The 11,877-nt window shown below is 49.8% G+C and overlaps 1 protein-coding gene across 1 annotated transcript; it reads right to left on the bottom strand.

Moving 5' to 3' along the window:
• Positions 1–535: 535 nt before the first annotated feature.
• Positions 536–1,896, bottom strand: LOC123069816 (bZIP transcription factor 44). Its single transcript, XM_044492752.1, has one exon. The coding sequence runs from the start codon at positions 1,174–1,176 to the stop codon at positions 727–729; it is 450 nt and encodes a 149-aa protein (XP_044348687.1). The 5' UTR covers positions 1,177–1,896; the 3' UTR covers positions 536–726.
• Between the last annotated feature and the right edge of the window lie 9,981 nt (positions 1,897–11,877).

Below are 11,877 nucleotides of genomic sequence, written 5' to 3'. Positions count from 1 at the left end.
CGAAAATCCGAAACCCCGAGGCGGCTCATCGACATGGTGGCGCAGAGGCGGCGAGGCTAGTGAGTGGGGGCGAGATGAGTGGGCGGCAGACTGAGTATGGAGGGAGCGCCTTCTTATAACGAGCGCCGGCCGCGGCGCGCCAAAACAAGCGCGTGAATCTTTCCCGCACTCTGGAGGCCAAAACCAGCGCGCGCTAGGCCGATTTTCCCGCGCGCGCGAACCTTTCCCGCGCGCTGGAGCGCCAAAACCAAGGCGACGACATGGCCGCTGGCATGATCTAAAACGCACGTGGTCATGAAATGGGTCGGCGCGTTGGACGCACTGCCAACCCAAATCTAAAAGAGGACGAACGCCGGGTGGGCGGCCGACCCAAACGGACAAAAAACGGACAAAAACGTTGTCCGTTTGAGTCGGCCCGTTGGAGTTGCTCTTATTACTCTTTTCTCCCTTGGAGAGTGATAGGCGATGTGATAACAGCTTTAGGAAAAATAATACACATCACATAGCGTTGCTTGTTCCACGAGGGCATCCAATAAACCACACACATTGTCGTCTCCGTCGATGTCACACTATAAAGTCAGTCGAAACAGGTACAGCCACTCTTTAATTTCCTTGCCCCTGCCCACCCAATAGCACTACTCTACTTGGGAGGAAAAGCATAAGCACATACTACTACTAGACGCATCGACAACACAGAGCTGCACGGAACCAGCATGATGCGATCTGCTAGCAGTAGTAGGGGTAGTTGCAGTACAACTCCGTTTGCAGGATCGGCTGCTGGGGCAAGGCGGTGCCGTTGACGCCGGCGAGCGGGATGGAGGAAGCACCCATGGCGGCGGCCGCGTCGATGTACTGGATCAGCTCGGCGAGCGACTCGAGGCGCGCGCCCAGCTCCAGCGCCCGCGCATGCAGGAGCTCGTTCTCGGCCTGGACGACCGCGCACCGGCGCGCGGCCTCCTGTGCCGCCGCTGCCACGGCGCAGTTCCGGGCGCGCAGTGCTGCCGCCTCCGCCTCCAGCTCGTCCACCTGCAGCAGCTTGCGCGCGCGCGACCGCTGCGCGGACAGCCGGTTCGACTCCTTGCGCTTCCGCTTCCTCTCCTCGGTCAGCGCCGCAGGCGGCGCCCGTGTCGCCTCCGAGCCGTTCAACGACGACGTGACGGGACCAGGAGAGGCCATTTCCTTACACCACTTGATTACTTTACTTTGTTTCTTACACGAACAAATATTTAAAACAATATACAATAAGCAGGTGAACTCTCTGGTTTAACCGGGTTGGTTGATTATGAGAAGACGTAGAACCAGTAGAGGAAGACGACGGAGAAGGACTGGACGAGGACAGTGGATGTTATCATAAAAGCAGCGGCATACAAGCAGAGCTGGTCAAGAGAAAAATTCGGCAGAGTCTCCCCTCAAAAACCAAGGTTTCTTACTGTGAAATCGGACAGAGTTTCTCCTGACCAAGGGAGAATTCTCAGGGAAAATATTTGAGCAGGGTGTTGCCCTTGATTGCAAGGTTTTCAGACAGGAAATTTCGGCAGAGCGACGGCCTGAACAAGGGGGTTTCTGACTGGAAATTTCAGCAAAGTGTCGCCCTGAACAGCTAGGTTTCGTCGCAAGGATTCCAAGAGAGTAGTACTAAGCTAGATGGTAGATCTTGTATGATAAGATACTTTCACACAGAATCTCCAAGCCACAGGGAACTAAAGGTGGTAGATGCCAAGCAAAGAGGGTTCAAACTTGAAAGGTGGGAGCAGGGTGGTTGTGGTCAACAGGAAGTAAGAGCAGCAGCGTGGCGTTGCTGCTGCGAGAAAAGAAAGAATCCAAGTCCTTCCAGAGAGGGGAAAAGAGAAAGAGGGAAAAGGGAATTGGGGCTTGGACGAGGGACGCAATTTATAGGCGGGGAGGAGGAGCGTTTGCTTAGGAGTTAAGTGGGCGGGTGGGGAAGAACCAAAGCCAAAGGCGTGGCGTGGTGCGGTGCGGTGCGCTGGTGGTGAGAAAAGAGGCAGCAAAAGCAGAGGGAGACAGGGAAAGGCAAAGAACGGAGGAGCCATCCCCGCAAAAAGAAAAAAGAAAAAAAAACGGAGGAGCCTTCGGCTGCTGAAAGCCCAAAGCCAACCAAAGAGTAAATTAGAGCATCTCCAACTCGATGGTGTCATACCGACACCGAAACACCCAGACGGGACTGTGTGGTCTGGCAGTTCCCGAACGAGTTTTGGCCGACCAACAGGGCTTTCCATAGCCGGGGCAATCGGTCGGACTGACCGACAGTCATATTCGACTCATATCTGATACGGATATGGGGAGGTGCAGGCACACCTGTCACATAGAACCGACGGATAGAGCCCATGTGGGGATGCAGAGAGACCCCTGGTTCGACAGGCGCCTCCTCCGCTTCGCGCCGTGTGACGTCGCTTTAGTATGCCGTCTGAGGAAGAAGGAATCCGGCTATTTAAGCCAGATGGCGGCGGCAGAACTCTGGCCAGCCTCGTTTCTTTCTTTTTCTTCTCTCCTCCTCTGGCATTTTCATTTCCATCCGCCGCTTGCGATGTCGAAGCATCGGATCACCACCTAAGCCATGCTCACTCCGGAGCAGAGGGTCTTCCGGAGCAGATCCAGGCGAGGCGGGCTGCTCGTTTCGCCGCCCACTACTAGAAAAAGGCCTGCTAATGACGCACCTGTTTTGGCTACTAATGGCGCACTACAGGTGCGGCACTAGCATCACGCCATTAGTAATTAATATTAATGACGCACCAGGGAGTGCGCCATTAGTATATCACACGGTGCGTCATTAGTATGCCTCCTAGAGGGCCATATTTACCCATGTGCTCTGGCTTACTAATGACGCACTTGTTGATGATGCGCCACTAGTGTGTTTTTTGCAGTGCGCCACTAAAGTGCTGGGTAGTGCGCCAGTAGTATGAATATTATGGATTTTTTTCTTTCTTTTCTTATATTTGCAAGGTTACAAAACATATTACTGCACAGAATATAGACAACACAATATATAAACAACAGATTTATCGAATACAATAGAAGATTAGTCTCTGAATACAATTCATCATATTAGTCTCCCGATTTAAAATACCGAACAAAGTTAGAACATTACAAGTCTCGAGACCGCGAGTAGCGAGTTTGTCTTCACACTACAAGTCGATATCGATCATCTAAACTACCATCACATAGAAGAGAGCTGCGGTCATCATGATGAGCATAATCGCGATGAAACTGGTCTTCATCCGGTTCCTCCAACGCTCCGTCCTCTCTCCCGCTAGATAGCGCGTGTATCTAATTTCCGCCTCCACCCTAGTGGTGTACCCTTTGTAACTGTTACCGCTGAAACGGTGAACCTATCTCCGACACTCCTCCCAGTCGTCGTAGATTCCGGGAACCTTACCCTTGTACACGACATACAACGGCATCTCTATGCACTAGCCAAACAAAACGTTAGTAGCAATTCACAGACAATACATAAGCAATATATAAGTATGCAACAAAAGGATCGGAAGAGAAAAGCAACACATTAATAGCACGATCCATGATCCTACTAATAAATAGCATCGATTGCATATAAGTTGAACGACTGTCCAAACCAAAGAGACATACAAGTTCATTAAAGTTTAATATTACAACATGAGTCAATCGACATTTCAGAACTACATGGCATCACTACTTTCGACTCGACTCAGGGACCGGAGCGTGGATGAAGCCTCCGTCTTTCGTGATGGTCCTGAAATCGCGGGCGTTGTCAGCCTGCATTTGTAGCGTTGTTTCTGTCTCACTGTTGGACGGTTGATATCTAAGGTAGAACTGCCCGAGGTACGAAGAACATCTTGATGGATGATTTCCGCAAACTCCGACTAGATGCGATAGAATTCTTGTCTGATGTCCGCGTCCTGGATTGCCGACAAGCGTGTGGCCCAATCTTTGAGATTATTTGGTAGCAGAAGGTGATTATGGTCCCGTACGATCGCCCGCATGTGATGGAGGGCGTAGTATGCATCTTTCTGACTGCCAGACGGCTGCTTGACGCAGGGGAACGTCGTATTGTGGGTGAACACGTGCTTGCCGTACCTACGAATTGTCCTGCTGAAGGTGCCTCCAGATCTGGCGTAGCCGGGGAGAACATCATCAAGAACTTTCTTGATATTTGTGTAGTCTTTCTTCGACTGACGGTCCGAGTCGAAATACGTGGCCATGGAATATTTTGGGCATAAGAGTATGAGTGTGCAATGTGTGCCACTGCACAAAACACGAAATGTTAGAAAAAAAAGAACAATCGAAATCTAAGAAATCATATGTTACGGGGCGGTGAGGGGATGACTTACTCGGGAAAGTATGGCACAAGGAAGTTATCCTTATCTGGGTTTGCCAGAATGACGCCTTCGAGTGTGAACTCATGACTTGCCGGTCCCCAGCGCTGCCCAATATCTTGGCACGCATGTAGAAGGGGTCGACTATCACGATGTCCGGGGTCTTGTCTCTAATGATCCACATCTCCATACTCAGCAAAAATAGCCGAATGAAGGTGTAGTGTAGCGGATGAAGGTTAAACATAGCGAAGATGTCATCAAACCGCAGGACGATCGTACCCCCGATGGCGCTATCCACAAAGCCCTTGCCCTCTAGCACCTCGGCCACGAAAACCGGGTATGCCACATCATTCTCGGAGAGACGCCGCTTCTCCAAAGAAAGAACACTGTCATGCAGACTCCGCATAGCACCGGTTGTAGCATTGAGCAGATTAGTCGGTAGCATCGGCCTACCCGCCACATGCACCCTCCTCGAGATATCCTTAGGTGAAGGTGACCCGCCACACGGATCGTACTCGGTGCCGGTTGGCTCGCACCGCCCTTGTTATTCTTTTATTTCCGTCCCTTCTTCTTCTGCTGCTATAATGGGATCGAGTTCTGCTCAGAGACCGCCTTCTTGAGTGTGTTGGGGCTGATAATATTTCGCACCTCGGCTATCTGAGGCTCGGTGAAGGCGGCAGCTGGAGGCGTCTCCTGAGAACTGAATGCTAGACAATGCCTGTTGCAATTGGGTTTCTCCGCGGTACCAGCTAGATCGCGGTCGTCTTTTTCAGGGTTGGGTTCTTGAGAAGGAGGCCCGAAGAATTCGTCACCTTACCCATGTTCGACAAAGTACTATCGACGTTGGTAAATGTACCGTCGTCGTTGTCATCGCTGTCCGGATCCTGTGCCATATGCATGTCCGGATCCTTTGCCATAGGGATGTCCGACATGTCCGATAGCGTTGCGGCGGTCTTGCCATGGCTTGGCGCCGGCACGACTGGTGGTGTTGTCTGTGGGGTGGTGTCCCCCGCCCCCAAATGAATCTGGCTCTTCGGCCAAAGGAGGGGCCAGCTTACGCATGCGCTGAGGGTCATCACATCATCTTCGTCGGCCCCAGCGGGTCGAATTGGAGGTAACAACTCGTCGCAGCCTGGCAGCACCCGAACCAGTTCAACCCTATACACGGTGGGTGGCATCAGATTACCATGGAACACGGGGTTGCCCGGTTGAACGATTCTGCCCTTGGCGACATCGATCAAATCACCGCCCACGAAGTGCAGGAGAGTGCATGGAACGTCGGCGGCGCCCTGCGAAAACATGTAGGGCATCAGGGATGCCCAGCCAAAGGCAAGGAGATGAAGTCATCGGCCAAGAGGCTTAGTTACCGTGATGGCGTCGAGCTCGGCAAATGTTGAGGCACCGCCAACGGCGGGCGTGCAACTGACGGAGGGGCCGCTTGCTGCCGAGGTGCCGACCGGCGTACACCCGGGTGCATTAAGCTCCAATGCCCGTGCCGGCGCCGGAGACACCAATACCGCCTCCGCCAGAGACACCAATGACGCCGCCTGCGCGTTGTGCGAGTTGCTGGCCGTGAAGCCGGGAACCGGGGGCGGCCCCTGTTGGCGCCCGCAATCCACGTCTGCAGCCCGTGAATCAAGGTAGACACAATGGCGGTGAGCATCGCTCCTATTTGTTGTTGCACTTGCTCTTAGACCATCTTCGGAATCCGCGCCACTTGTGCCTTGAGTTCTTGAACCTTGTGCGACTGGCTTTCCGAGCTGGTCTTTCTCTCCTTTCGCCCACCAGCGTTATAGTATGACGACCATTTTGTGGACAAGCCTTTGCCGGCCACACGACTAGTTGACGCCGGCTTACTGAGCTTATCCTTGTTTTTCATTCCGTTCAACGCCCTATTTAAAGTGTTGTCCCAAGGGGAGCTCTGAGACGACCCCGCGCTACTGCTTTTAGTCTCCTGCGGAAGGAATGTGAACCATTTAGAAATTTGGCTTCATTAATTAGAATGCAACCATATGGAGCTAATTACGTGGGGGTGTATTCCTTACCAGAACACGCTCAAGAGCCTTGGTCTTCGCATCCGTGGTAAGCTCCTTTGTTATCGGGTCCTCCTTGTACCGGGCCCTGACATAGTTCCTAGTCTGCTTGTCACGGTATTTCTCGAAGCGGGGCGGTAGGCCTTGCTCGGCACGCTTCGCGTCCTCCTTGTCCCATATAGGCTCTACCACTCTGTAACCGTCGGGACCGAGTTGGTGGACCCCTAAGTTCAAGTCCCGCATTTCTTCCCCCCACTGACTTGATTCCACGGTTGCGCTGCTCTCGCACTTGATCTGGAACTCCTTGTAGTCATCTTCGCTGATCGAAGGATTTTTCGCCTTGATCTTCTAATAACTATCACCTTTGTCAATCGTTCTCTTCACCGCGCTTCTCCAAGTAGACAGGGACGTGCTCATCTTTGTGAGCGGCACTGTTCACTTTATTCCCTGAGAGGCGTTTGTTTGCAAAGTCAGCGGCGAACTTGTATCGTTCGTGCAGCTTCGTGAAGAGGAGGCTGCGCAAATTCCCTCGGTCAGGATGCCTTAGGTTCTCGGTGTTGATCGAGACGGTGCTCCGGAGACTTCACCCGAGCTGAACCGAGTACCCCTTGACTAATTCTTTGGGCGCCGTTGGATGACCATCAGAGGACACTTCAGTAAATTCCTCCTTAACGGTGCTAAGCACGTTCGGGTGTCGATCCTTCCTTTGCCTCTTCAGTTGGCTGCCATCTGTGCGTGCGCTGCCATCATCAGTGGTGGCATCCTCGGCGGCAACATCAGTGGTGTCATCCCCGACGCCACTAGGGGTTGTGTAGTCAAGATCAGTGTCTTCCGTGGCGTCCTCATAGCGGTGAGGTTCTTCCTCCATCTCCTAGGACAACTCCCAGAATTGCTTGCCCGAACCGCTGGCCTCATCGTTGTGGGCCATGTTTCTCTCTAAATAGGAAAAAAGTTTGGTCAAAAAGTTGGTTATTGTCAAGGAACAATATCATGGTCTCATCATTTAGGGTTTGTCGACACCGAGGCATCCTAAAAGCTAAGCTTTTATCATTTAGGGTTTGTCGACGCCGAGACACCCTAAAAGCCTAAGCTTTCATCATTTAGGTTTTTATCGACACCGAGGCACCCTAGAAGCCAAGGTTTTATAATTTAGGGTTTGTCAACGCTGAGGCACCCTAAATGCTAAGTTAAGTTTTCATCATTTAGGGTTTATCGATGCCGAGGCACCCTAGGTTGACTGATATATATGGGTATCTTCTAATAATATACCCTATCAAGAAAAGGGAAGGAGAATTCTAAATTGGGCCTAATCACTTGGCTCTATTGCCACCTATGGTTTAATGCAGCAAGGATAAAGGGGCAGTTGATATTACTTAATTAAGTACTAAGATACCCCGGCCCATGCATTAGTCGCAAGTACCCCATATGTCCTATTTTTAGCAAAGTCATGCTAAAATTCACGGAAAATTTCAGCATGACCTTTGCTGAAAATAGGACATATGGAGTACCCGAATTTGCCGGAACGGAAGTTAATCGACATTCCGGCAAACTCAAGGGCCTCTCGGGGTACCTGCAAAATCATTATCCCCGCATAATGAAGTCCCCAATGGGTCATTTCAGAAGATCACAAGTAGCATCATCACAAGTACAACATCATCACAAGTACAGCAGCAGCAGAAGTGAATACAGGCATAACAGCAACAACAGCAGCTTTATTCTTCTTCATAAACACTAATTGTCTAATTGAGAAATACAGCGACAGTATGAACAAATAAAAACACAAACTACACCTACATATTTGGGTACCTCTATGGTAGTAACATGCCATGCTCTGCCTAGAGCTACTATAGCAATCATTGTTATACATTTCTCTGAATAGTATATATGGCTTGAAATGGCAGAACAGGTTACAGTAATTAGATGAATGAAATGCATAAGTGTCGAATCAAAACAATATAAAAAAATACCATGTTCCCTACGCTGTTTTGATACACGGTATGGGTGAAGTGACATGACACTTCCAAAAACGAGGATACAACAATCACTGGTCCAAAATGATAATACAAGGTGGTGTTGATCTCTAAGGAGCAGCATTCAAAGGGAAGGGCGTGCGGCAAGATGCCATCAAGCTCCCAACAACAATGGTCAGGGAGCATGTCCACATTATGCATGAGAGGAAGGCTTGTATACATTATAAAGTATGTTTTAAATATTTAAACATCGACATGATTCAGATACTGAGAAAAATATAATGGAATCATTGTTATAGGATGCAGCAGCTATGACAACTCACTGAAGTATCAGGGAAATCTTTACCTAGCAACAGAGGAGCTGTGCATGCCACTAGGATGAGCACTTTTAATTTTTTGCTTCTTCTTTTTTGGAGATAGAAGCACTTTCAGTCTCAGAAACAAAGATCACACAACTTTATAAAATCAACTTTACAGGAAGTATTCGTGTAAGGAAACATTAATAAGTATCTAAGTGTTTTCAGTTCATTTTATACAAAAGACAAACAACAACCATTTTCTTTTGCACCGGAAGAAAATGCTAGTACTATGTGATAAGCTTTAGAAAATGGAGTACTTACAGCAACTATGCAGGCAATCAATCCAGGCTTCTCCCGGTGATCCAAAGCAACAAAGAATAGAAGAAAAGCGCCAATATACCAGGGAATTGCAGCCAAGAAGAACCCTAGTAAGAACCTTCAAAACAAAACCAACCTAAAGTCTTTAATATGGATTGATTGTGCTTTCATTTTAAATTTGCAGGTAAAAACGATGAACTTATAGAAATTCCTTAATATGAATATTATACCGATGATAAAAGATGTCAGTTTACTAGTAGATAGCAAAGCAGTAGACAACACACTCGGAAGTAACCATGCCAGTTTAGGATAATCCTCTGCTGATGCATCAACTTATATCTTAATCCAATTACAGTACCATTTGATCACACCATATATTATAACTATGGCCATGGGCCCTTACCAACCAGCCTAGCTCCCCGTGAAGAACACAAGAAGCCACTGTGCTTCACCAGGCGAGAGCTTCCATTCTGCAGAGCTACCAAGTGCCACATTAACAGATACCAGCTTCACTGGGATATTTGCATCCTATTCGCATCTTGCTTCGAAAGAACACAAAAGAACACATGGCCAATTTAGCCACATTGCACTGCTGACATTGAGATTGGCAATAACATAACAAATGCTGAGAGCTTCACTGGGATATTTGCATCCCAGTTCATATCTTGCTTCGAAACAACAAAAAACATCACATGGCCAATTTATCCACATTGACATTGGCAATAACATAATCAACTGAAGAGGATTAAACAAAACACAGCAATAGTGACAACTCAATAGACAATGTAGTTAATTAAATAACTCTCCAACATGCTAATATAATATCCATTATGTCCACAAAGGATGTATTTACATCTAAGCACACCAAGCAGCAGCACTCACTCCTAGTTAGATATCACAGAACGAACGAACCCCAAACCAAAAACTTCCTCTAAACAAAAGCCAGACAAATGAACCTCTACCTTGGAAGATTGTAGGAAGAAAAAAAAGAGGCAAATCTGCACGCGAGGGCGTCGTCATCGAAGACCACGCAACTGAGACGGGGAGAAGACCACACGGCTGTTGGGGAGGACCTGAGCAGGGGGAAGGAGGCAGGGAAGTGTTAGTACCTACAAAGAAACCTAGGGGGAAGGAGGGGAGGAGAGAGGAGGAATCACCTAGAGGACGCCGGTGTCGAGGAGGCTGCAGGTGGTGGCGCGTCGAGGAGGTGGCACGTTCTTGCTTCCCCGAGGACAGAGACGGCGAGGCAGGGTCGGCGGCAGTGCTGGAACCCTAGCGCTGTTCCGTCGGAGCACCTCGTCGGAGCGGGCGCGGCGGTCGTCGGAGCGGGCGAGGGGGTCGTTGGAGCGGGTGTGGAGTGGGCGCGCGGGTCGTTGGAGCGGGTATGGCGATGGAGGGAAGGGGGATCTGGCGAGGGAGGGATGAAGGGATCGGGTGAAGGGGGAATTAGCTAGAGGGGGAAGGTTAGTAATGGCGCACCCCCTAGCAGTGCGCCATTAGTATTTTTTTGATAGCAATGGCGCATCTCCAGGCATTGCCCCATTAGTAATCTTTTTTTTGGATATCAATCACGCACCCCCTAGCGGTGCGCCATTAGTAAGTTTTTTTAGGATTTTTTGTTGCCTAACGGAGGGCCGGCAGCGGTGGCTTGAACCCTAGGTCTCGCTCGGGGGGGGGGGGAGGGAGGGGGTGGGTGGTGCGCTCGGCCAATTCCGTTTGGGGGAACCGCGCGAGGAGACAGGGGAGGGTGCGGGGGGTTGTCGGTGGCTGTGGAGCAGGGGAGGGTGCGGGGGGTCAGCGACGGTGATGGAGCGGGGGAGGGTGCGGGGGTTCGGCAGCGGCGGTGGAGCGGGGGAGGGTGCGGGGGGTCGGTGGCGGCGGCGGAGCGGGGGAGGGTGCGGGGGATCGTCGGCGGCGGTGGAGCGGGGGAGGGTGCGGGGGTTCATCGGCGGCGGCGGAGCGGGGGAGGGTGCTGGGGGTCGGCGGCGGCGAGGGGATCTGGCGAGGAGGATAGCCATCGAGATGGAGGGGGATCTGGCGCGGGGGGTGCGCCATAAGTAACATCTTTTATTATTTTTAGTTGCGTCTAATATTTTTTTTAGAAAATGATGATCAAATTTGAAAACACTTATGAATGTGAAAAAATATGATCAAAGTTGTTATTTGAGAATATTTATGAATATGAAGAAATATCATCAAATTTGTTATTTGAAAATATCATCAAATTTGTTATTTAAAAATATCATCAATATTTTTTTGGGGATTTTTAGTTGCATTCATTTGTGAATTCGTAAAACATTTATGAATATGAAAAAATTTCATCAAATTTGAAAAAATATTCATGAGAAATGAAGGCTACAATTTGAATACAATCAATCTTAGCTAGCTATCTGTTCACAATCTTCTTGCCCTTATTTTTCGCAAATGGAGTTCTTCTCTTGAACGGGCGTCCTTTAGGTAGGGTTGTCCTGCTTCTTCTTGTGGTGTATGCTGGTACTTCATCGTCGTCGTCATGTTCCATCTTTGGGTCGCCGTACTTGTCGAAGTCTTGCTCATTGGCGACTCCATCCATTCCGATGATCTTCCTTTTGCCTCTCCTCACGACAACACGACTGGGCTTTGGCGGGTCGGTAATGAAGAAGCATTGGTCTTCTTGGGAAGACAGTACCCATGGCTCATTTTTCCCGGTGATGTTTGCGCCCGCGGTCTTGGATTTGGCTTCGGGTATAATCATGGTGATGAAATACCGGTCTTCTTTTAGGACGCTCTTGGCCCATCTGACACGGAACATCGGGACCTTCTCTCCAGCGTAGCTCAGCTCCCAGATCTCCTTGATCCTTCCGTAGTATCTGTCCTTGTCATTACCGGTGTAGGATTCCATCGTTACCCCGGAGTTCTGATAACCATCGCTCTTCATGTCCTTTCCGTTGGTGTAGAATGTGTAGCC

This window comes from Triticum aestivum, chromosome 3B (genome assembly GCF_018294505.1).
Source record: "Triticum aestivum cultivar Chinese Spring chromosome 3B, IWGSC CS RefSeq v2.1, whole genome shotgun sequence".
NCBI lineage: Eukaryota > Viridiplantae > Streptophyta > Magnoliopsida > Poales > Poaceae > Triticum > Triticum aestivum.
The sequence above is the reverse complement of the archived record's forward strand: the minus strand, read 5'-3'. Positions and strand labels throughout refer to the sequence as shown.

Excerpts from the sequence above, each read along its gene's own strand:
- LOC123069816 (XM_044492752.1), bottom strand. The coding sequence starts at position 1,176 with ATGGCCTCTCCTGGTCCCGTCACGTCGTCGTTGAACGGCTCGGAGGCG.